At 53.6% G+C, this 24,147-nt stretch overlaps 2 protein-coding genes and 1 non-coding gene across 3 annotated transcripts; all 3 read left to right on the top strand.

The window, feature by feature from the left end:
* The first annotated feature begins 288 nt into the window (after window positions 1–288).
* KISS1 (KiSS-1 metastasis suppressor) lies at window positions 289–2,869 on the top strand. Its single transcript, XM_031438803.2, has 2 exons — window positions 289–449; window positions 2,556–2,869. The coding sequence occupies exons 1-2, from the start codon at window positions 347–349 to the stop codon at window positions 2,867–2,869; spliced, it is 417 nt and encodes a 138-aa protein (XP_031294663.1). The 5' UTR covers window positions 289–346.
* A 6,964-nt stretch (window positions 2,870–9,833) lies between these two features.
* On the top strand, window positions 9,834–9,906 carry TRNAT-AGU (transfer RNA threonine (anticodon AGU)). The gene has a single exon. It is a non-coding gene; the product is annotated as a tRNA-Thr (tRNA).
* Window positions 9,907–13,643: 3,737 nt separating this feature from the next.
* REN (renin) lies at window positions 13,644–23,882 on the top strand. Its single transcript, XM_010991401.3, has 9 exons — window positions 13,644–13,765; window positions 16,835–16,985; window positions 17,528–17,651; window positions 18,229–18,347; window positions 19,282–19,478; window positions 21,870–21,989; window positions 22,395–22,539; window positions 22,833–22,931; window positions 23,524–23,882. The coding sequence occupies exons 1-9, from the start codon at window positions 13,686–13,688 to the stop codon at window positions 23,683–23,685; spliced, it is 1,197 nt and encodes a 398-aa protein (XP_010989703.1). The 5' UTR covers window positions 13,644–13,685; the 3' UTR covers window positions 23,686–23,882.
* The last annotated feature ends 265 nt before the right edge of the window (window positions 23,883–24,147 follow it).

The raw sequence follows: 24,147 nt of genomic DNA, 5'->3' as shown, positions 1-24,147 counted from the left end.
GATCCTTCCTCCCTCCATTCCGTCTTCCCTTCCCTCCTTCCTTGATAACCTTACTGGCCTCCCCTCTTGCAGGAAGCCCTCCCTGATGATCCCTACACAGCATGAGTTCAGCTTGGACTCTACTGTGCAAGTGGCCTCAGTCCCATTTTCCATGCTGTGTCTGTTCAGACTCATTCCTCCACTGGGGGCCTCCCAGGGCAGAGCTGTCTCCTCCCTTCCAGGGCTCCCCTCTTTGCACTGGGATCTGCCCCAGCACCCAGCCCCGATGTCGCACCTGACCTAGTCCCTTCTCCGTCTTTCTGTCTTGACATCAGGGTAGTTCCAGGACCTGCATCTTCTCACCAGGATGAACTCACTGGTTTCCTGGCAACTAATGCTTTTCCTTTGTGCCACCTCCTTCAGGGAGACATTTGAAAAGGTGGCGCCCATGGAGCACCCTAGAACCACAGGTATGTGCTGTCTGGGAGGGAGGGCGGGCGGGGGCAAGTGAGCTGTCGCAAAATGAGTTACCATATTTTTCAGCTCTGGCTAGTCTGTTAATGGGAATTTAACTCTGTATTTAATGGAAACCTAAGACTAGCACACGCAACACATTTAGGGGCCCCACTAACCTTGCAAGCAAGGGCCAGCTTGCCGCTGTTGTGGACGTCAGGAGGCTCACCCAGGTTCAGGTGCTTGTTAACCACCAAGCTCCTTCGTGCTTTTTTCTGCTCTACGCCAACCACCTCTCTGTGCAGATCTGCTGGGAAGGAAATTTACTCTGCAAGTTTCTTTTATCAGTGACCTTAGTTCCTTTATGGGGCATTTGGGGGGGGGTAAAAGTCTACACAAAAAGGACAGATCTTTAATACCTGTCAACCTTATGTGTTCATTGTGGAACAGATGTCCTGGAGAAACTGAGGCCCAAAGAGGTAAAGAAACCTCCCCCAAAGTCACTCGATCCAATGCTGCAGGAACTCAGCAGGAACTGATCTTCCCAAGAGTACCCTCCGTGGGGCATGAGCTGGGACGGCGCTCGTCCCCAAGTCAGGAGTCCGGGTTTAATACTGCTGGGTGGTCAGCTTTCTGGGCAAACTAGAACTGGAGCTTAGCCTCTTGGGACCTCAGTTCCTCCAGCTGTGGGACTTGGAGCATTCCCTCTACACACGCCACATCACTGTGCCCAGAAGATATTATTCCAAAGCAGAAAGAACACAGCCCTGGGAACCCAGCCTTCCTTTGACAAGAGTCTCTTCTCTGCTCAGATCGGGTGTTCTTTCTGGGGGAAGGAGGCTCCCCCAGAAGAGACCCTCACCACTGCCCTGGGCACATTGAGCTCTTGGCTCTTTTTGGCAAAAGGTTTTAGGTGAGACTGAAAGCAAAAGTCTACGCATCCTGCTGATGAGATGATGGCTGTAGCTGGAAAGGGAGCTGCAGTCCCTCCCACCTCAGCCAGGCCCTAGGCAAGGCAGGAGGGCCCTGCTAGGAAGATTATCACTAACTCTGGACCATGCCCCAGCTCCTCTTCTTCAAAGTGTGCCAGGGCACTGAAGAGCAGGGCTCAAAGCCAACTGCCCCCACAACACACACCCACTCACACTCCAAACCTCATTTCCACTCATCTTTTGCCACAATTGGCTGGGGTCATTGTCTACTCAGAGCTAGTTGGCATTATTTTCCTGCTAAAAATTATAGTGAACTTAATGAGCCTTGCATGTGAAGTGCCTTCCAAATTAGCCTCATTAACCCTCAGGATGAAGGGGAGAGATTATACCCAGAGTAGGGGCGGTGAGCTGGTTAAGGTGACCCAGATAATTTCCCATTTTTCATATAGCTTATTAGAGGTCACACTTGTTGGGGGTGTCAAGGCACAATGGTCTTAGATGCACTTTCTTGATTTCTGTAACTACAAGCCTTTCATTAGTTTTTATATATTTAACAAGCATTTTAAAAAATTTCAGTATTTATTTAGCTTTTGTTGGTGGGGAGGTTTATTTATTTTAAATGGAGGTACTGGGGATTGAACCCAGGACCTTGTATAGTCTAGGCATGCACTCTACCACTGCTCTATACCCTCCACCCCCTTAACAAGCATTCTTGAGGCCCTACTATGTGTGAGGCACTGTTTACAAGACTCTGAGGGACTCTGAGATGACTAAACACGGCCCCAGTCGCCTCAAGGAACTCACAGTCTAGTGGGAGCCCGATGCAAAGCCGGAGCAAAGGGCCAGCCAGCGATCCAAGGAGAGGAGAAAGGCTGAGTGTCCAGCAAATGCTTAGTTTTCTTTATTTCCAAGCTCTACCCTATTTGCTTCCTAAAAGAATGTAATTAAATATAAAAGACATTTAAGATAATTCCAGAAAACATTTGAAATTGAACTTGTGTTGAAGGCGGGAGGAGCAAATGGCCTAACCACCCATGCTAAGATGCTGGTGGTGCCCGGAACGGAGCTCTGAGCTTCCCAGGGGTCGAGGGATAAAAGAGAAGGCGAGGATGGGGATGCGAGTAAGTGTTCCAAAGCCGTCTTTCCTGGGCTCCGGCCTCCCGGCAGCCTCTCCCTGTGACTCTGTCCTAGGCCCGCGGCTCGGACCCCCAGCGCTCCGGGCCCCGTGGGAGCAGAGCCGGCGGTGTGAGGAGACCAAGCCCGCCGAGGCCGGTCCGGGCCGTCGGGGGGCGTCGCTGTGCCCGCCTCCGGAAAGCTCCGCGGGGCCCCAGGGGCCGGGCCCGTGCGCCCCCGGCAGCCGCCTGATCCCCGCCCCGCGGGGCGCGGTGCTGGTGCAGCGGGAGAAGGACCCGTCCGCCTACAACTGGAACTCCTTCGGCCTGCGCTACGGCAAGAGGCAGGCGGCGCCGCCCGGGAGCCGCGGCCGAGGCGCTGGGCGGGGCTGAGCGCTGAGATGCCGGCCTTGACCTTCCAACCCGGGACGTGGTCCGAGAGTGCTGGCGGGGCTGGGGGCGGGGCCGGGCCTGGGCCAGGGGTTTCTGTCCTGAAGCAGTAAAGGAAATGCTGCCCACTCATCCGCCAGATTTGTGCCTAATTTTTGCCAGCGGCGCCGATGGGATCGTTTGCCTTCTCTCTCTCCATTGGCTCTTTAGCCGGTTTTAAGATGGCTTTAGTGTTACCAAGGTCAGTACTTCTCAAACTAGAGGTGGTGAGGGACCGGGTTGATTTTTTTTCCCCATTCCGGGGCAGATCAGTATTTTTAAACACACACCACACACACACACACACTCTCAGTACTTTTAAACACACACACACACACACACACACACACACACACACACACACACACACACTGCATCCGCGGCTCGGACTGAAAAAAATAAGAATAACTAAAAAGAAGCCCAAATTGGATGCTCCTTGGATGTTCCAGCAATATCAAATTTCTATAAAAATTTCTAGGCCAGGGGAAGGAGGATGGCTTAAGTACCTTCCCTTTTCCCAGGAAAGTTTTTAGCCAGTTGGACAGCTTGATCTGGAAGAGGGTGCCAGCCACTGTCCCATCATACGTAGGCTTAAATATCACCCCAGCCCCACAGTCAGACCTCTGCTGGGGTGCTTGGCCACAAGGCTCTGAAGCCCCACTCCACGTGGGAAGAGTGTCAGCAGCGGACTGGGCCATGCATCTGCCACTCTCTCTCGACCCCAGGAAACCCTGAATGGGTCCAGTGGTTTACATGCATCACTCTCTGCATCCTCAGAACCATTTGAGGGGGCTGAGCATGTATTAGCCCCATTTTCACAAGTGAGAAACCCGAGGTTCAGAAATTTCAATAACTTGCTCAAGGCACGCAAACAATGAGTGGCAAGCGCTTTCAGGCTCCTGACGCTAGACTCTGGCTTCCCCGTTGCACTGTTATGCCTCTCTGACATGACAGGGTGACCATGCCAGTCAGCTGTGACGGACACCAGGAAAGGTTAGTCTGCCTTGTGGGGACATTCCTGAGGGGCCGCAATAGCTGGGGAGTTTGAATTGCTGTAGGACAGAGTAGAGTTTGTCATTAGGGAAACTCCAGGAAACCTACGCTTCTGCCCCCAAGAAAACCCAGCCCTATTTGACAGCCTTGGGTGACCCCTTCCCTGCTTGATCTAGAACAGAAATGTTTTTCCCAGAAAGATTGCGGAGTCCACCACCATTCTGTGAAACACCAGTGTTCCACCCATTACAGAAACCAGGACGTCATAGAATGGAGGCAGAACAGTGTTGCTATGACAATGAGATAGGCTGCTATGACAACTTGCCCAACCCTCCCCCCGAAACTGTCCTCCAGGATCTCTCAAATTATTTTTACTGCTGTGAGCTCGTGTCCCAGCATGGGATGCCAGGGTGATGCTGTTGGTATTTCATCCCTAAACACTTTCAGGTGTGTCTCTGTACCACTGGGAGAGAATCATAAACTAAATACCTATCCTGTTAAGTGAGTTCTTCTCCGAGTCCCTGGACCAGTTCTTTCTCTGATGAAGTCTGTGGGTAGGAAAAGACCAGTGGGTCTCTAAAATCTGCTCTTAGCCAGCCTAATCTTACAAAATTCTCTGTGATCCCTTGTAACCCTTCCTCATGGCCTTAAGTTTAGGCAGATAGGAGGCAGGGCGGGGTGTGTGTGTGTGAGAGTGTGTGCGTGTTGCTTCAGAAGTAGGAGAGTGAAATGTGTTCCTCTGGTATAAAAAGCAAGCCTGTGTCGGAGCAGGTATGTGTAAGGGGGTAAACGTGAGAAACATACACGTGTCTGTGTGAGCCTGTGTGTGGTGTGGCCCCTCTAACTACATTTCAGGCCTTATCGGCTCCCACTGCAACCCGAGTGCCCTCCAGGATCTCTGTTCTAGCTGTGTCAGCAGGTGGGGGGGGAGAGCTGGGTCCGCCTGTCCTGTGCTTCTTGCCCAGGGCTGTGCCTGTGAGATTCTGGGCTTCGGAGTTCTTGGCCCCATGTCTCGTGAAGTGATGGGCATCTCCATGAGATGAATGCATCTTTGACTTCATGAGGCCCCCAGCCTGACTCTGAATGAGTTGGAGGGAAGGTACAGGGCACATCGGAGGCTATGAGGGGCCCCAGGGACACCCTTCTACCTCCTGAGACTTTCTGGGTGGCCTCAGACAGATGGGGCACCAGAGCCCAAAGACTTGGAGGTAGGGCTGCTTTAGGGGCTCTCAAAGCCACTCTTTCCTGGGATCTTTGGACAATCCCCAAGGGGCAAGGGACCAGGAGGACCTGGGCACCCTTCCCTGGGGGAAGGGGAAGTGGGAGGCCTCTTTCCCTGCTCCACCCCTTTTGGTAAGTCTGTTTCACTACTAGGGAGCCAGTCTCCTGCCCCTAAGCAAAGGAATGTGGGGAGTGGGGGTGGGGGGATGCAGGGGTATTTCTGCCTTCAGTGTCACTCAACCTGTTAATAAGCAGTTTTTCAGTACCTATGCATAACAAGCCCGGGGCTACCCCATTTCAGCCTCACAGCAGCTGCATGAGGTCGGCAGCATTATTGGAGAGGTTAAGTGGTGTAGCCAAGGTCACAGAGCTGGCCAGTTATGGAGCCCAGGGTCAGACTCTCATATTCTGATTCCAAATGCCACAATCTTCCTCCTCACTGAAGCCTTTCCTTTCTCTCGGGCCCCGCTGTGTGGCAGAGCTAAACTTTTCCTCGAACGATCTGTCTTGGGAGCAGGTCTCTGGCAGCCAGTGCAACTCTATCGTGATCCCTCGCTAGACTTCTTCAGTGACAACAGAGGTGAGGTCACCAGTCCCCAGAGCAGGCCTCCCCGCCTCAAACCTCCTACCAGGGCCAGGCGTCTGAATTTTGCCCCTGTCTGGCTCCTTCTTTCTCTAGAAGCAGCTTCCCTAGGTCCAGACTCGCTCACAGGGAGGTGAAGGACATCACGTCCCATCTGAGGGGAGCCAGCACGCCCTTCCTTGCCTTCAGTGCCTTCTTCCCTTTTAAAGACATCAGAGCCCAGTGGGCTTCTGTGCTCAGCCCAGGAGGGAGCCTGGAGGCAGGGCTGGTTTGGGTTGTTGGGAGACCCAGGAATAACAAAGAGCCCCCAGTTTCATCCCCTTCTCAGGTTTTGCTCGCCTACGTTTTCTCTATTATCTGACCAACTGTCTCTTCAACGTGCCTCCCTAAGCCCCTTAAAAGACAGCACAGGAACAAGGGAAGAATAAACTCCCAAGGACAAAGAGAAGGGAGAGGAAACCACAGCAGATGAGAAATGACAACCAGATGTTAAAGATGGAAATTCTATGGAGGACTTGGCAGAATGAAGGAAGCTACAACATCAAAGCCAGCAAAAGAGGGTTACCGAAGGGCATAAATGATTTACCCCCAGGATCAAGTCTCTGTACTTGGAGGTGTCTGGGACAAATTCTAGACTGAGAGCAGGGGACTGGCTGGAAATCTTTATGTGCAGAAGAAATATTTCCCGAGTCCCTTCTCTCCATCCAACACAGCCAGGCTATCCCGCCACCCCACTGGGAAGAAGCTAGGGCCTTCCTCTCTTGAAGGCTCAGTAGAGACCTCCAGTCTTGGGGTCACAAGCCCAGTGAGGATGGGGATAAAGAGAGTGGCTGAAAAGGGAGAGACAGTGTGAGAGCCTGGCTGGGTGAGCCCCTAGCCCTGTCCCAGACTCCTCCCAGAATGCAGACAACAAGGACCACCTCCCCAAATGGGAGACAGAAAGCCCCAGAAAATGACAATGGAGAGGTTAAGTGGTATGCCCAAGGTCACATAGCAGGCTGATACTGACATTGGAGGGTAACTGCCTTAATCCACGTGGCTGCTTTAACTAAGTACCACAGACTGAGTGGTTTGTAAACAACAGCAATTTATTCCTCACAGTTCTGGAGGCTGGAGAAGTCCAAGATCAAGGGGCCCCAGATCCAGTGCATGCTTCCTGGTTCAGAAATGGCTGTGCTTGTGCTGTGCCCTCACACGGCAGAGAGGAGGAGGGAGCGCTCAGGGTCTCCTTTATACGGGCACGAACCTCATTCATGAAGGCTCCACCCTCATGACCGAAACACCTCACCGAAGGCCCCACCTCCTAATACCATCACACTGAGGGGTTAGGATTTCAACAAATGATTTTGGGGGACACATTCAGTCTATGGCAGTGCCCCAGGGAAAAGCCTGCTTATAGCCTCCATCTAGAGTGAGACTTGCCCCTGCACACTGAGCTTCTAGGCCCCTCCACCTGTCCCTCTTAATCATGAATGGGGAGCCAAGGAGTCCCAGGAACTTGAAAAGAACCACCAGCTTGAAAGAGGAGACTAAAGCAAACAAACAACAGAAATTAGAGACACCACGAAAAAAATTAGTCTTCATTAATATTCTCAGAGGCCATAAGAGAAAACTTTGCGCCTATAAAACAAGTAGTGGATGCGATAAACATAGGAATAGTCACGGAATGAGAAAGGGAAGTTTTGGAAGTTAAAAGTATAGGAGAAAAATATTTTTAAGAAATAAAAGAGTTGGGACATCAAGTTAAGGAAATCTCGTAGAAGGTGGAACAAAAAGAAATCAGGAGATAAAATATAAGAAACTTAGAAAACAAAAAAGAAGTTGCAATATCCTACTGAGTTCCAGAAGAGAGAAAGGAGAAAATGGGAGGGAAGCAATTACCAAAGAATTAATGTAGGACGGTTTCCAGGAACAGAAGGACACAGATTTCCAGGTTGAGGGCATCCACTGAGTGCTCGGTACACACATGGGAAAAAAGCCACACCAGGGGTAAGGAAAGGTGGTGAAATCCCCTAGAGATCAAACTGTAGAAGAGTCTGGAAGCAGAGTGGCACCAGATTTGTTAAACTCAGAAGCTACTGGAAAAACAATTTCCAATTTCACAGGGAAAATAAATTCCAACCTAGAATTCTATTCACACCCAAGCTATAAAGAGGAAGGGTTGAACGGAAGCATTTCTAGACATGCCAGGCCTGAAAGTGCTTACTTTTCCTGCATCCTTTCTCAGTAAGCTTTAAAATACACGTTCCACTTAAACACCAGTGTCAAGTGAGAAAGAGGAACACCCCCACAGCCCGGGCACAGAAAGCCACAGAGGAGAACGGCAAAGAGAGCCCCCAGACAGTGATGTACAGCAGATCCAGGAGCTCCCAGGAGAAATCCCACCGGTGCTTTACCCGGACATCACACCAGGTGGAGGGGGGTGTGGAGCATCTGAGCAGAATTCACAGGATCGTAGAAAAACAAAGAGTGGGAAAGAGGAGGGGGGCAATGATGAACTTAATGAAAAGCAAAAAATTACACAAGGAAATGTCATCACAATACACAGTGAACGTTAATTTAATTATAATAATGTAAATACTGGTGCTTTTGATTTTGCCAAGATTGGAGGGCCAGAGTATAAGAAAGAAAAATCCTTATCTGCCATAAAAGAAGAAGAGAAAATAATGAATAAAATTGAAATATTAAGAAATGGCAATTTAAGCATAACCTTTAGGAATATGGACGACCAAGGAGAGAGAAATGGTGGAGAGGGTTGAAGATGTCGCCTCTGTAGAACAGGGCTGGGCATGGGGACTGGGGGCAGGACTGGAGACTGCTGGTTCTCCTTAAAAGCCTTTTAGTTCTGGTGGATTTTAAAACTAGAGCATTTCTTTTTCTCATTTTAAAAAAAAGAGAGGGGGAGAGGGAAGAATGGAGGGAAGGGAGGAGGGAAGGGAGGAGGGAAGGAGAGAAGGGGTCCATTTTCTGGAAACATCCTCGGGATGCACCCACCTCCCTAACAGCCCCCCTCTACCCCCACTATCCTTCTGCTGGTGACGTTTGAGCACACATCCCCCCAGCACCCTCCCATCAGAACCACCGACCCTGCATCACCACTCCCCCCTCCAACACACAAACACACACCCTCCTCCGAGCTGCTCCACCATCACCCCACCTCTGGAGAAAGGACCTTCCAGTTTAAGCCTCTTTTGATAATGAAACAGACCCCCAGTGCCATTTGGGGAAAAGCTTTCATGCCTCAGGATACGGTGTCTGGACCCACTACATGGGTGCATCTCATGTCAGGAACGTTCCTTCGACCAGCTCTCCCACCAAGACCTCTGCCCCCTTGTAATCCTGTCCCCCCTCCAGACCCCTGCAGCTCCCAAGACCTGCGTCACCTGCCTTCAATTTTCCTGGGTCACCACTTGAGCAGGCCTCAGGCTGGGATCACCCCAACCCTGTAGCTAAATTCCTGTTCCTCCAAGGTCCCCAGAACAAACAGCTAAAGACGCTTGGTTCTCAGCAGGTCCCCCCGACCCCTCACTCCAAGGGGCTCCTGGTCCCAACCCCGATGCCTTCTAAGTAATTAATCCCTCTGGAGGGTCCACCCACACAAGGCAGCCCTGGCTGGTTATTAAACTCCATTCTGGGTCTTTTTTCTCTCTCAAGGCCCCAGCTGCTCCTCTCTGCAAGCTCAGTGCCTCCATCTGATTGAAAAAATTCCTCCTAGATGCAAGCTGGGGCCCTCCAAGGACAGGGAGCTAAGCGTGACGTGGAGAGGAAGACAGGCAGAGGAAAGATGTGTCTGCTTTTCTATCTTTTCTCCTGCTTCCCTGTTCATTTTTTTATGAACAGAAGCAGGACTGGCCCAAAGATATTTAACTTCCCAACTCTAAGTCTACCCCCTTTGCCCTCTTCCCCAGGGCAGTGGCCATGGCGAGAGCTTTCCACTCAGCGACTGCTGGCCGGGCATAAATCCATGCTCCTTTCAAAGCAGCAAAAATCAGGCCCTTCGTGCCATCAGCCTTCTCTCCCTTCACCTCCTTTGGCCTCTCTCAGCCTTGGTCATAATACCCAAATCTCCTTAAGATCATTAGCATGGAGCAAAGTGGGTTTGGGGCCATTTTTAAAGAAACCCTGAGGTGAGGAGGGTATAGCTCAGTGGTAGAGTGCGTGCTTAGTACGCACGAGGTCCTGGGTTCAACCCCCAGCACCTCCATTTAATAATAATGATAATGGCTTTCCTGAAACACACTTATTTTAACTCAAAACTGATAAAAAGACTTAATCACATATTCAGTAGTAGTCACTTGATAAACAGCTATCACCACTGACAGCTATAACATTTTATGTTTCACACATAAATGTTTATATATATGTGTGTGTGTGTGTGTGTTTGCATATTTGTGTCTGGGCATAAACTGTAATTTTTTTTTTTTACCATCTTACTTATTTACTAAATTGGCTTATACTTTTTTCTGTTGAATGATGTAGACAATGAAAATAAAAATACTGTGTAGTCACTATAAAAATTTTGGAAAATTTAGGAGAGCAGAAAATAAAAAACACGCATAGTCTTACCCAGAGATATCAGTTAACTTTTTTATATATGTCCTTCTAGATCTTTTTCATGCATGTGTATTAAAAAATGGGATTATAATTTAAATAATAATGATAATGATAATGATAATAATAATGAGAAGAAGAAGAAGAAGAAGAAAGAAGCCCTGAGCACCACTCATCTCCTGAGCTTCCCAGAGCACCACCCCCCCATCTGGAAGCCCCTGCCCGCCCCCTCTGCACACCCAGCCGTGGGATCTGAAGACAGAGGAGAGGGCCTGGCTCCGACGCGATTTATGCCTCTCCGGACTGGTTCTCATGGTTCTCACGTCATGGGCCTGCCCCAGGGGAAAGGGCAGGTGCGACCCAACCCTTCTCTCTGCCTCGGCCAGCTCTGCTTCCCCGACCCCGAGGTGACGCAGCCTGGGGCCTAGACGTGGGATCCCTGGGGGCTTCTGTGAGAAACACTGGACCCCGGGCTGATGGGGCCTGGGAGATAACCCAGAAGGGTCCCTACCCACACTCCTTCCCCCCTACAGCCCCGGGCACTGGAAGGCCTAAGTTCAGAGAGGGAGACTCTCATGGCCAATCCAACCACCTTCCAGACCATTCCCGCCCGACAGCGGAAACGGGGCAGGAACAGGCCAGGCCACCTGCAGGCAGTCAGGACACACCGAATCCTCTACGGGCCTTCAGGTCTTGCTTTCAGGATCCTCACTCATTCCCAGTCTTGCTTAGATGTGGTACCCGGTTTCTGGTCTTAGGATCTCAGGCCCATGGGACTTGAGGGGGGAAGTGGACTGAGAGGAGCCCTGAGGACAAGGGACGTCTTCAGCCCCCAGCCTCTGAGCTAGAGCTACCAGGAGAAACAGGAGACTGTCATTTCCGGGCCCCATCACCATCTCAGAAGTTGGTTTCCTTGTCTCTCCTCTGGTCCCTGCAATGCTCTTGTACCGTCTGAAAGGGGCCGCATGGTGTTATGTGTCTCTCCTGATGAGGTTACTCACTCTTATTCACACTTGTCCCCGCTGCTGGTCCCAGGGCCAGCACGCACGTGTGCTGCACACACTGGCAGGAGGCAGGGCTATGGGCAGGAGGGACGTCTGGGGCTGGAGAGCGCCTGAGGCCGCAGAGGGCCTGACCGGCTGGCTAGGTCCCTGGCTCTGCCTTTGCCACAGGAGGGTCTTTTTTTTGGGGGGGGGGGGGGAGACATAATTTGGTTTATTTATTTATTTAATGGAAGTACTGGGGACGGAACCCAGGACCTCGCGCATGCTAAGTACACACTTTACCACTGAGCTGTACCCTCCCCCCACCACAAGAGAGTCTTGAGTCCTGACCTGGAATACAGGTGAGGGTCCTGCTGCGCTGTGCTGGGTGTCTAACCTGCAGCTAGACGGGGGCTTTAAAGAGCTCCCCCCACCCCAGAAAGCTCTGCGGGCTTGGCAGACTCAGCCACAGCTCAGCACCCCTTTCCTTCGAATCCCGTTGGCTGTGCTGGTCATCTCTGACACCCACAGCCCCAGAGAGGGGCCTGGGGTCCCAAGGCGAAGCGCATCCTTCCCTGAGTTCCCTGCAGCCTCAGCTTCCTGGTCTGAGCAGTGGGCATGAGGGGACCCACTTCACACTGCTGAGAAGGAACTGTGTTCGTTTCTGTCGCCTTTGTAACTGCAGCATCTAGAAAAGCACCCGACATACCTAAGAAAGATGAGAAATGCTCGGTGGACACTTGTTAATAATGAAAGAGGAATGAAAGTGCACTGAGGCCTGCGGGGGTGCTTAGCAGTCATTTGATCCGACAAGACAGATGTTTCCATTTTCAGGGCTTCTAAAAAGTTCTCCCCTGCCTTCAAATACTTCCTCCGCTGCCAAGAACCCCCCAATTCTCCCAACATCTTGGTTTTGTTTTTGTTTTTGGTCGGGGGAGGTATTTAGGTTTATTCATTGATTTATTCTTAGAGGTGGTACTGAGGATTGCACCCAGGACCTCGTGCATGCTAAGCGTGCGCTCTGCCACTTGAGATATACCCTCCCCCCCCCCCCCGTCATTGGGTAAGGGTGTTATAACTTCAGAGGCCCAAACGCACTCATTAGTCAACACATTAGCAACACAGCTTAGCTTCTCCGGTTAAGTCCTCACTGCCCACAATCGGTGCGGAGAACAGTGCCCTGGAGACACAGGACATGGACTAGCGGCGTGTCCGAGCAGGAAGGTGCCCTGGGCCACTCAGCGTCTGCTTCATTCTACAGATCTGGGAACTGAAGCCCAGAGACGGGAGGGGGGTTCCCATGTCACACAGCAAGTTGGTGGTAGTCAGCACTAGAACCCAGGTCCCTGACAACCGTGCCAGTGCTCTGGCACTGCCCGTCACAGTTCACTGGTCACTCACTCAATAAGTTTTAGGCACCACTTTGAGCCAGAAGCAGATGAACACACACACAGTAGGGTCGTACCTGCACTGTGGGAGCCCCCAACAGAAACTGTCACTTCCAGGCTGAGTCAGCGCCTGCTCCACAAAGGAGGTACTGATACTGATGTGGACCCCGAGGAACGAGCAGGGAAAAGCCAGGAGAGGGCAGCCTAAGCTGAATAAACAGCGCCCGTCTGGGATTTAGGAGCCAGGTGTGCGCCTGGTGAGCTGCCCAAGACTGGCAGAGACAGGGCCCAGAGAGGGCCGGGGCCGAGCAGAAGCAGGAGGAGGGGCTGGAAGACCAGCCGCCCCACCTCAGTCTTTGGCAGAAGCCTCCGCGAGGCTAGGTCTCTGAGGGTGGACACACGCCCCCCGCCCCCAGGCCTCTCGTCCAGAGTGCTACACGAGGCGCCTCTTCTCCCGTGCTGCACTTTCCCATAAATAGTTGCTGCTGACGGAGGTGGAGGGAGGCAGTATTGAGGCCCCTGGGGCTGGATCTGTCAGGGAACAAGCCAGGAGGGGTCACCCATGTTCCGGATGGGAACACGGAGATGCAGCTGGGAGAAGCCAGTCAGGGGCACAGCCCAGGTTAATACAGAGGACAGAGCTTCAAAGACATAAGGAGTGGAGACTGGCTGGGGGCTGGAAACCTGGGTTCTAAGCCTGTCCCAGCCCCGACCTTGTTCCCGAGCAGTGCTGTTTCTCAGCAGCCTCTGTCTTCTCTGAGGGGTCACAAGGCCAGGCTGAGACAGGGCTGCTGGCGTCACTGGGTACGGCCTTGCTTTCCCACAGCCGTCCTTTCCTAGCTCTCCTGCTCCACATCAGAAACCTGATCACCCTTCACCCACCTAGCTGGGTCCCATGGGGGATTTATTACTGGCTGCCCTGCCGTCTGCCCCAGGGTAATAAATTAGGGCCAAGCAGAATCGCCACCATCCTGAGTGTGGAGCGTATAAAAGGAGAAGGGTTCTTCAGTGGATCCCGAAGAGAGCTGGGGGCCAGGTGAAGGCTGGACCCGTGGAGCAGAATGCCTCGCTGGGGACTCCTGCTGGCGCTCTGGGGCTCCTGCACCTTTGGTCTCCCTGTAGACACTGGTGCCTTCAGACGGTAACTCGGCTGGGAGGGAGGGTGGCAGGGGCAGGGGAAGGGATTCTGACTTTCCTAACACCCCAACTTTCAGATGTGTGATGTCATCCAATCCACATGACCAGCAGGGCAGGGAGGTATGGTCCCAATTCAGAAAGGTTGGGTGACTCGCCCAGCATCACAGCCTGGAGGCCGTGTCTTTCGATCCCTGGCCAGAGTTTTCACTTCCTGCACAGATCACCATGCTAGGCAAGGAGGGGGTACTCAGCGATGACTGAGACATACTTCATGCCCTCAAAGAGCTCACAGCCTGATTACTAAGAAGGGTGTGGTATGGTTAAGTCTACCAGGGAAGCTGCGGGACATAGTTCCACGCAAGGCTTCTTCTAGAGTTGAATTGCCTTGGTTTGCTTTCTGCTCCACTAGCAGAACCAACTAGTTCTGGAACCACGGGCAAGATGCTGAACCTCTCCAGGTCTCAGTTTACCATTTTTAAAACAGGCATAATGACAGCACCTACATTACAGAGCCGCTTGGAAGACTGAACCAGACGATGCGTGCAAATCCCTTTGCTCGGTGCGGGTGTGCTGCAAAACCCAGCTGCGGTTACACGTCGGGGCATATTATCACAAATGTTAAAAGAAAGGCTTAAGGCAGCCCAAGGGAAGGAAGAGAAAGACATAACATTCCTCTTTGGTGCCAGGCCCTGCAGGAACAAGCAATTCTTCAAGGCTGCGGAAGGGGAGAGGTTGGGTGGGTGAAAACCTCGTGGAGAAAGGGTTTCAGATTGGGGGGTGCAGATGGGACCAGAAGACTTGAAAGTAAGAGGATGGGTTTTAATAACAGAAATGGTTGCTGAGGATTTCACAGGATCCTTTCCCATATCTCAACTTGAGCTACCCTCCCAAAAACCCAACAGCCCCATTTTATAGCTGAGGACACTGAGGCTCAGGGAGGTCGCACATAAGAGGCTAAGCCTGGGCACACACTGGGCCTCTTGTTTCAAAGCCTCTTTCTGCTGCTCCCGGGCTCATGGAGAGGAACAGCTGGGTTGGGGGCAAGATGTGAGGGACTGGGAGCTTCCCAGCAGCGTGTGCCTGAGCGCAGCCCCCACCCCTGGGGGAAAGACTGATAGAGGTAAAACCGTTCTTCCTCGTTCTCTTCAAAAGCAGAAGAATGGGATTGGGTTAGGATGCAGAGGGCGTCAGGTTTTCGAAACACGCTTAGAGGAATTTTGCCACCTGCCGGGCGCAGGGCACCATGCAAGGCTCTTTGGGAGATCTGACAGCTGGACCCCATTCTCAAGGTACCGTGGTTGCCTTTTACATACACAAACGCCTTTCAGGTTTATCAAGCAGTGGCCAGCTTGGTTAATCTGCACAGTGATTCTCAGAGGTGGGTACTACCATTAAGTCCATTTTTATAGAGGAGTTAATGTGGGCTCAGAGAAGGCCCAGAGAGGTTAGGTAAATTGCTCAGAATCACACAGGTAGGAAGGGATTCAAGCATGTCCTCACAACCACCATGCCCTCACCAGCTCAGACCACACCACCTCCATGGACAGGAGGCTGTGCAGGGCTGGCTGTGAGCAACTGAGAAAAACGGAGCAGGACCCCAGGTGAGGGTGAGGCCAGGGTGGACGGAGATCATGGGGCAAGCTTCCTGGAAGTGAGGGTGCGTGCTGGGCTTTCAAGGATGAAAGAGTGGGGGCCAGGGTGGGGGTGGGAGGGGCACAGGAAGGGACTTTCTGAAAAGGAAAGGTCCAAAGCAGAGGCTGTTCAGAGTAAACAGTGGAAAATGAGCCCTCTTTGGATTCAAGTCTTCTCCAACCCTCCATTTTCCCATCTGTGAAATGAGAGGCTTGAGAATCAGCCTTGAAAAATCAGAATTGTGAAAACACTTTGGGAACAACAGACTATGTTATGAATATGACGAGTCATTTCCATTAAGATATCAGGCTGACAGGCATGAAAGTTGTGTTTATGTTTGTGGGCATAATCGGTACAGGGAATGCGTGGGGTGTTAGAGGACGGGGCAGTCCAAGTACAGGGGAAGAGGAGGGGTACCCCAGACGCTGGGCTGCAACCCTGGGGTCCCCCAGCCCCGGCAGCCAGGGACATCTTCCTCCAGGCTTTGGCGCACAGAGCTTCATGTCAGAGCCCAGGGGACCCTACATGGGAAACAGGGGCAGACACACCGCTTTGAATCCCTGCTCCGTCACTACGGAGTCACCTCATCCCTGCGAGCCTCTGTTTCCTTATCATAAAGTGAGGACGGTGACAGCCAGCTTGCAGAGTTGTTATGAGGGTTACATGGATGGGCGGGGGGCGTGCACAGTGTCTGGCACTCATCTGGTGGCAGCTCAGTACGCTGTGAATTTCCCAAGTCTCCTTAATTCTGCCTCCCAAAGGTGATAGGAAAGTGTCAGGACAAGAAGCCGAGGGACTGGGACTTAGGCTCAAGAAGGCACATCTTTCCAAGGACAGGCTGCCCAGGCACTCTGGAGATGCCTGCCTCTCCCCCTGCCGGAGCCGGTTCAGTCAGTCCACTCCATTCGCGGCCCTGGCTGGGCGCCTGCCTGCGGGCATCCCGGAGCCCCGCAGTGGCCGCTGCAGGTGTCTGCTGCCACCTGCAGGCTCCACGTGGCACTGCCTCCTCCTGTCCAGCCTTGACGGGGGCACCCCCAGCCTTCCTCTCCTTAGAGGGGAAGTCAGTGCTGTTTCCTCCTGTCTCCTCGCCTGCTGGATCTCCTAGAAGGCAGGGATGATCTTTATATCTCTAGTATCTAGCATGGCGCAGGGGCAGAGTAAGTGTTCGACACGTGATTATGGAAGGGATGAATGAACGAACGAACGGCCTTGAGGTGACAGAGCTCCCACTCAGACAACAGGAGGGAGTTAGCGGAGGGCTACTTGGCAGCACAGGTGGTCACAGAGGTCTGCAAATTCTCCTGCAGAGGCCTACAGGCCCAAGAGCGATTCTCAGGTGCCCGGGCTAGGATTGGGGGTAGTTGTCTTAGAAGCTTCCAGAACTCTGCCATTATTACGGGGAGTACAGAGCTCTTCCTTTTCTTACTCCATCCTGAGCCAGGATCTTCCTCAAGAAAATGCCCTCGGTCCGGGAAAGCCTGAAGGAGCGAGGTGTGGACGTGGCCAGGCTCGGTGCTGAGTGGAGCCAGTTCACCAAGAGACTCTCGTTTGGCAACAGAACCACGCCCGTGGTCCTCACCAACTACCTGGATGTGAGTGCCCGGCTCGGGCCTTTCTCCTCCCATCTCCTCCCTCTCTTGGGCCTAAGGCTTTCTTTGCAGTTTCCATGCTGTCTTTGAGTTGCTGAGGGGCACTAAGCACATTCCAAAATTCCCATTTTATTGCCAGAAAGCCTGGGGCACAGAGGGCAGGAAGGAGCCCGGCGGCAGGGGCAGGTGGGGAACTCGGGAATCCAGGCTCTGGGTGGATTGGGGTGGGCGGGCGGGGTGCGTGACCTCGGATGCAGGTTTCTGAGCCCAGGCTCAGTGCAGTTTGACTACTCACTGCATCGGTGGTTCCTTAACAGGTGCTTGGGGCATCATCCTGCTTCATTTCAGTACTTAATTTTTGCCGTCTTGTCTCACTGAACCTCTTACTTCCCGGGAAGTCGTAAGACAGGGCTAAGCCTCCCCCAGTCCCTGCTGGAAAATGGACATGTAGAGAGGCTGCATGAGCTGTCTCATGTCGCCCCGAGCAGGCAAGACCTAAGTCTCCCAGAGCCCCTCTAGCCACCTCTTTCCTGTCACCCCTACAGACCCAGTACTACGGCGAGGTCGGCATTGGCACCCCACCGCAGACCTTCAAAGTCATCTTTGACACCGGCTCGGCTAACCTCTGGGTGCCCTCCACCAAGTGCAGCCCTCTCTACACGGCCTGTGGTGAGACCCAGGACTCGTGGTGCCTGTCCCCAAAGCCCCCGCCCTGTCACACTTGGGCAGTCCTGCCTCACACCTGCTAAATCCTTCCTGGCACCACTCAAGCTGCTGCCTCCCCGCCTCTGCTCCCGCAGCCCCTGAGAGGAGAGAAGAAGGAAAGGGCCCTCGTGTTTCTGCCATGGCCACGGGGTGGAAAAGCTGGCCCAGGGAGGCCCCAGCCCACCAGAAAGCCAGCTCTTCCTGAGACTGGGAGAGGACTGAATTCTCAGCCCCCTCCCAGGCCCCTGGGCCGTCCGCACCCTGAGTGAGCTTCCTGGGACCAGAATCTTCTCCCCATCCCAGTGTCAGCAATTACTTTAAAATACTTCATTTGAGACAAAATCCTCAGAGATATAAGTACAGATCAGGGCCCCAAGAAACACTGTCCTTGATTGATGAAACACATGTTTTTCCAAGCCTCCAAGCTCAGGGCCTCCCCATCCCTGCACTCAGGCCTCAACACACAGGCCGTATGCACAGGAACCGCCCCCCTCTTCCTGCCTGGGCCACCCTCAGCCCTGAGCCTGTGTCCCTCCCCCAGAGATTCACAGCCTCTACGACTCCTCGGAGTCCTCCAGCTACGTGGAGAATGGGACAGAGTTCACCATCCACTACGGATCCGGGAAGGTCAAAGGCTTCCTGAGCCAGGACGTGGTGACTGTAAGTGGGGCTTCCCAGTTCATCCGATCCCCTTCCTGCCCTTCTAGTCCCTGGACCTCTCCCGCCACCCTAGGGCCCATGATGAGGGATGGGGCAGGCCAGCCCACCGTGGGGCTTGGGAAGTTGAGGAGCACCCTCCTCTCTACTTCCCTGCAAAGCAGCAGCACCTGGGGTAGAGCAGACCTGCGCTCATGGCTCAGCCTGGGTGATTGATGGAGGCTTCTGCATCTAACGCAGGGCTGGTCCTGAGCCCAACAGCCTCTAGCAAGAAACCTGCCTGAGGTCACCGAGCTCTCCCTGGGGCAGGGCTGTTGTGGACATTGTGGTCAGCATCACTTCTGGGGTCACACATAGGTTTTAAGGTCATAGTTGAGGTTAGGCTTCAGATTAAGGACAGGCCTGATTTTTATTGTCATTTGGTCTATGTCTCACCCACTCCATCCTAGAGTTTCTCTCTCCAGCCCCTGCTCTGATGGAGTTGGGGGCAGGGCACGCATGGAACTGAGAGGAAATCACTGTGGTCCTTACTCCCCTTGTCTGTGAAAGCGGGAGGAAGGAGCATGAAGGGCAGGCCTGGCTGAGCTAAAGGAATTGTTAGCCCATCATAAGGGTAGGGGACCAAAACCCAGTCCTGCCGATGTGAAGGCGGGGCCATTGGGGAGCTCCTGGCATCTTTCCTACTACCTCTTGGCAGTACCACCTTCTCAGCCTCTGCCCCTTCCAGCCATCGGATGAGCCCAGTTCTCTCTGGACCCACCGCCTAGATGTGTATTAGGAGAGGTGATACGCCTGGGGGGCTGATGAAATGGTCTGACCCCAAACTGTCACACCCTGGGGCATGTCCATCCCTGGGGCCCCCACTGTGGAAGCCTAGATCAGCCTCTGGCCAGAGGATGGGCCATGGGCTAGTCTGCTCTGGTCCTGCCTCCCACAGGTGGGCGGAATCACAGTGACACAGACATTTGGAGAGGTCACGGAGCTGCCCCTGGTGCCCTTCATGCTGGCCAAGTTTGATGGCGTCCTGGGCATGGGCTTCCCCGCACAGGCTGTCGGAGGGGTCACCCCGGTCTTTGACCACATCCTCTCCCAGGGGGTGCTGGAGGAGCACGTCTTCTCTGTCTACTACAGCAGGTAGGCCTGGCCCCGGGGCAGAGGCGGGGGAAGGGAAGGAGGCAGGGAGCTGGGACAGGAGGAACAGAGTTCTGGGCCAGGATTTCGACGTGTTCATGACTAGGTGGTATTCAATCCATATGTAGAAGCTACACTATCCAATATGGAAGCCGATGCTTAAATCTGAATTAATTAAAATGAAATAAAATGAGGCATCAAGTCCTTAGTCACACGACACCTCTCAAGCACTCAGCAGCCACAGTGGCTAGCGGCTAGCACATCGGAGAGCACAGGTGTATGACATTTCCATTTTTGCAGAAAGTTCTTTTAGACATCACTGCTCTCGAACAAGAGGAGAATACAGGACGGGGGTGATGGGAAGTAAGGCGTTGCTGTGTCCAGCAGACCCTCCCTGGGAGGATCCTTGGCTCCTCAGATACAGAGATAGCTGCCTTCATTCATTCATGAATCCTTTTGTCTATCTTCTCATTCACTGATTCGACAAATATTGGGCAATTATATGGCAAGCGCTGTGCCAGGCTCTGGGGGTACAGCCATTAACACAGTGTGTAAGCCAGAGTCCCTGCCCTCGCAGAGCTTACAGTCTGGCAGAGAAGACGAGAAACATGACAACGTGGTGAGCAACAACAGGGGCTGAACCCTTGTGCTTTCAGCTCTCGGCTGAGCTTCTCTGCAGCTCAGCCAGCCTTGGGGAAGCTGCTGTCAGCTGTTCAGCAGAGCTGTGATCTGCTCTGAGCGGCTGGGTTGAGAAAGACAGGATGAGATGAAGATCAGAAGGGTGAAAACACGAGGCCAGTAGCAGTCAGGACAGAGGGGAGGGTCAGAGTCCAGAGAAATCGTGTAGATAAGATGGAAAGGCGTGTCTGGTTTGGTGAGAGACCGGGAGGGACTGAGAAAAGGCCACCAATTGGCTGTCAGGGGCAGTCAGGGGAAGGGATGTTTTGGAGGTCGGGCAGGGCCAGATGGCAAGCAGTGAAGAGGTGGCTGTGGGTGTCCAGAAGGGAAAGGCAGATGTAGGCTGCCCTGAGAAATTTGACAGGGGTGGGAGGGTCAGATGGGGGTGCAGGCAGAGCGGCAGACAGAAGCAGAGAAAAAAAGGGTGGGTGTCTTTTGATGCTGGAGGATGCCTGAGTATGCTTGCAGGTGGAGGAAGGAGCCAGTGGAAAGTGAGAGACTAAGAATGTGGGGGGCGGAAAAAAAGGAGATAATTGAGGGCACAGAAGCCCGGAGGCCATGGAAGGGAGGAGCATGCAGCAAACAGGAAGAAGGCAGGCCTTGTTCAGGTAGGGCCTACCTCTTCCTTTACCCTGGGATGAGAAGGAGGGAACGTCCAGGGGGATCATGAAGGGCTGAGAGAGGCCAAGGAGACTGGTGGAGGGAACTCGTGCTAGCACATGCGCATAGGTACTGGATTTGTAAAATGCAAATTGATGGCACTTGCACCAAAAACGTGTGCAAACTATACACCATGCACACATGTGCATGTACACATGCCTCTGCTATGAATGCTGGAAAACCCCATCCCTTTCACACACACACACACACACACACACACACACACACACACACAGGAAACCAGCCCCAAGGTAGGCCCTGAGCTAGGGGAGGCATCCTGCAGCCTGGAGGAGAGGAAAGCAAGGGGCATGAACTTCAGACTGGGAAGCACTGGGAGCCTTGGCTCCAGTCCCCCACTCACCCCACTCACCGCCGGGGTGACTTCACCTCCTGGTGATTCCACTGCCTGCGAGGTAAAGAGAGGGCATAAAACCCACCTTGCCAAACAACAGGCCGGTGAGGCTCGCCTGAAACAAAGGCTTCCATCCTGCTGTGTCTCTTTCTCTGCAGAAATTCCAAGTAAGGAGATGGAAACCCCCTACTTGGCCCTGACCCACCAGAGCACTTGGCCCAGTATCACACATGCCACCTGCCCAAAACTCACCTCGGCAGGCCCAGGCTCCGCTGGAGGCCGCGGTTCTCCTCCCCTCCTCCCCCTGCGCCTCAGGCCCCTGCCCACCCCCACCCGACAGCTCCCAGAGGCCCGTCCCCTGTCCTATGCACCTGCTCAGCCCGCAGCTATCAAACCCAAGGGAGGGTGGGGCCAATTTGCATCCTATTTGCATTCTACTCCCTGCCCTTGTGCCTGTTTCTTTTCTGTGACCTCTCTGGGGATGCTTTTTTGGGTGCAGCTGGACTATCCTGGAACCACCTCTGGGTGGGCTTGGGGAGTGCAGAAGCAGTAGGCCCTGCAGCTTCCCCGCCCTGCCAACCACCCTGCCTTCCCCTGCCCGAGCCGGCATCTGGCACCGGCACCCGTGCCCAACTTCCCTTGCTGCTGGGGCTATTGAGTCTCTAAGGTTGTGCGTCTCCAAGAGCCTCTGATCTTCCCCTTAGGAACTCCCACTTGCTGGGGGGAGAGATTGTGCTGGGAGGGAGCGACCCCCAGTATTACCAGGAGAATTTCCACTATGTGAGCATCAGCAAGACTGGCTCCTGGCAGATCAAAATGAAAGGGTCAGGAATCCCCACCCCTCTTCTCTCTCCAGAAATGCTGCTGCTGCTGGGGGTGGGGTCAGAAAGGGGAGGGTTACCGTCCTGCCCTCTCTTCTAATGCTGCTGATTCTTAAGGCTCAGCCGACATTTGCTCTCTGCCTGCTTTGTCCAGGGATGGGGGACACTGAGATAGATGGCCAGAGGGGAGGGGGCCTACTGAGAGAAAGTGGAGTGTCACTAAGCCATGTGCTGATGGAGGGGGCAGCACCTTTCCTCCTCCAGCTCACGCATTAACCATCCTTCACTGCACCACTGGACCACAAGCATGGCCTCTCATCACTTGCTGTCACTCAGGAAAGCTATGCAGCCTGGTGATGCCCCATCAGGCTCCTGTCCATCTGTCTGTCTGACTGTGGCCTCCTCCAGGGTGTCTGTGAGGTCAGCCACCTTGCTCTGTGAGGAGGGCTGCATGGTGGTGGTGGATACCGGTGCATCCTACATCTCGGGTCCCACCAGCTCCATGAGGCTGCTCATGGAGACCCTGGGGGCCAAGGAGCTGAGCACGGATGAAGTAAGGAGCTAGGGAGGGAGGGAGGGTACCAAGGATGGGGGGAGCAGCACCTGGTCCAGGCCCCCAAATCACTCCAGGAAACATTAGGTCCCAAACGAGACTGTTCCAGGCCTCCCTCTCCTGCCTCTCATACCCTTCCCATGTGTGGCTTTGTCTCTAGTAGTAGGGGACTGGGGACTTGGGGACTGTGCCCAGCCCTCTCCAGAGGAGGGACCAGGCCACAAGCACAGGGCTGTGTCTGCTGGGGGACCTCCCACACTCAAATGGGCTCCCTTTGCCCTCCCTGATGCCAGTATGTCGTGAACTGTAACCAAGTGCCCACACTTCCCGACATCTCCTTCCACCTCGGAGGCAGGGCCTACACACTTACCAGTGCGGACTACGTATTGCAGGTGAGTCTCCAGTCTGCCCCTGGGTGACAGGGGAAGGGTGGGCAGGGGTCCTCAAAAAGAGACGAGGCATTATGCACAGATTACATGCTAGATCAGCGGTTCTCAAACTAGGTTGCTATTAGAGTCATCTGGGAGCTTTTAGAACTCCCAGTAACAGGCCATGTCCCATACTTACTGAATCTCTGCGGATAGCAACTGGGCATCGGGGTTTTCAAGACTCGCCAGGTGATTCCAACATGCAGCAAATTCGGGGATCACCGTGCTCATCTCCTGATCTCCGTTTTCTCATCAATGCTGCGCTCATACGTTCTCATCCACTTGTTTTCCTCAGTGGGTTTAGAGGCGTTAAATACCTTGTCTAGGATCAGAAGCTCTGCCAGACTGTAAGCTCCTGAAGGCAGCACTGTGTCTAATGCATTGTTAGCCCAACATCCAGCTTCGTGCCTGCATCCAGGAGGGGTGTGATGCATAATGGTTGAAGGGGTCAGGATGCAATGGGGGCCCACTGTGGATGGGGCATGGGACGGCTGTGGGGGGTCAGGAGAGGTGGTTATGTGTTGGGCAGTGGGGAACCTCTCTTGCTTCCTGCTAGGACCCATACAATGATGATAATCTTTGCACACTGGCCCTCCACGGTCTGGACGTCCCTCCACCCACTGGGCCAGTCTGGGTCCTGGGTGCCACCTTCATCCGCAAGTTCTACACAGAGTTTGATCGGCGTAACAATCGCATTGGCTTTGCTCTGGCACGCTGAGGCCCTCTGCTGCCTGGCAGGCCCTGCCCTCAGCCCTAGCCCAGAGCTAGAGCACTCTGGGTGCCGCCCACTCGCCTGTCTTTGTGCCTTCACTCAGGGGCACGGTGCATGGAGCTTTTCCTGGATGTGTGCCCTGCCCCTAGCACTGGCTCTTCCCTGCTTTGAGAACAAACAGAATAAAGACTTCATATTCACAACCCCGTTGCACCTGGGTTCACTAGGGTTTGAAACAGTGGGAGGCATAGCCATGTGATCATGTGCAGACAAGAATGTGACAGAATGATAAACTATACATTCCCTCACAGGCACAGGTCCCTGCGTGCAGGGCTGATGTCATCCATCCAACGTCAGCAGGGCTCAAGTGGACTTGTTTATATAACCTGGGTGGGAAGTTTGCAGAGAGCCAGCCCCTTGAGGACCAGGGCTACAACTGTGGCAGTGGACTGTGGGCCGGGAAGATGC

Source organism: Camelus dromedarius, chromosome 21, assembly GCF_036321535.1.
Source record: "Camelus dromedarius isolate mCamDro1 chromosome 21, mCamDro1.pat, whole genome shotgun sequence".
Classification (NCBI taxonomy): domain Eukaryota; kingdom Metazoa; phylum Chordata; class Mammalia; order Artiodactyla; family Camelidae; genus Camelus; species Camelus dromedarius.
This window is presented reverse-complemented; position numbering and strand designations above follow the sequence as displayed.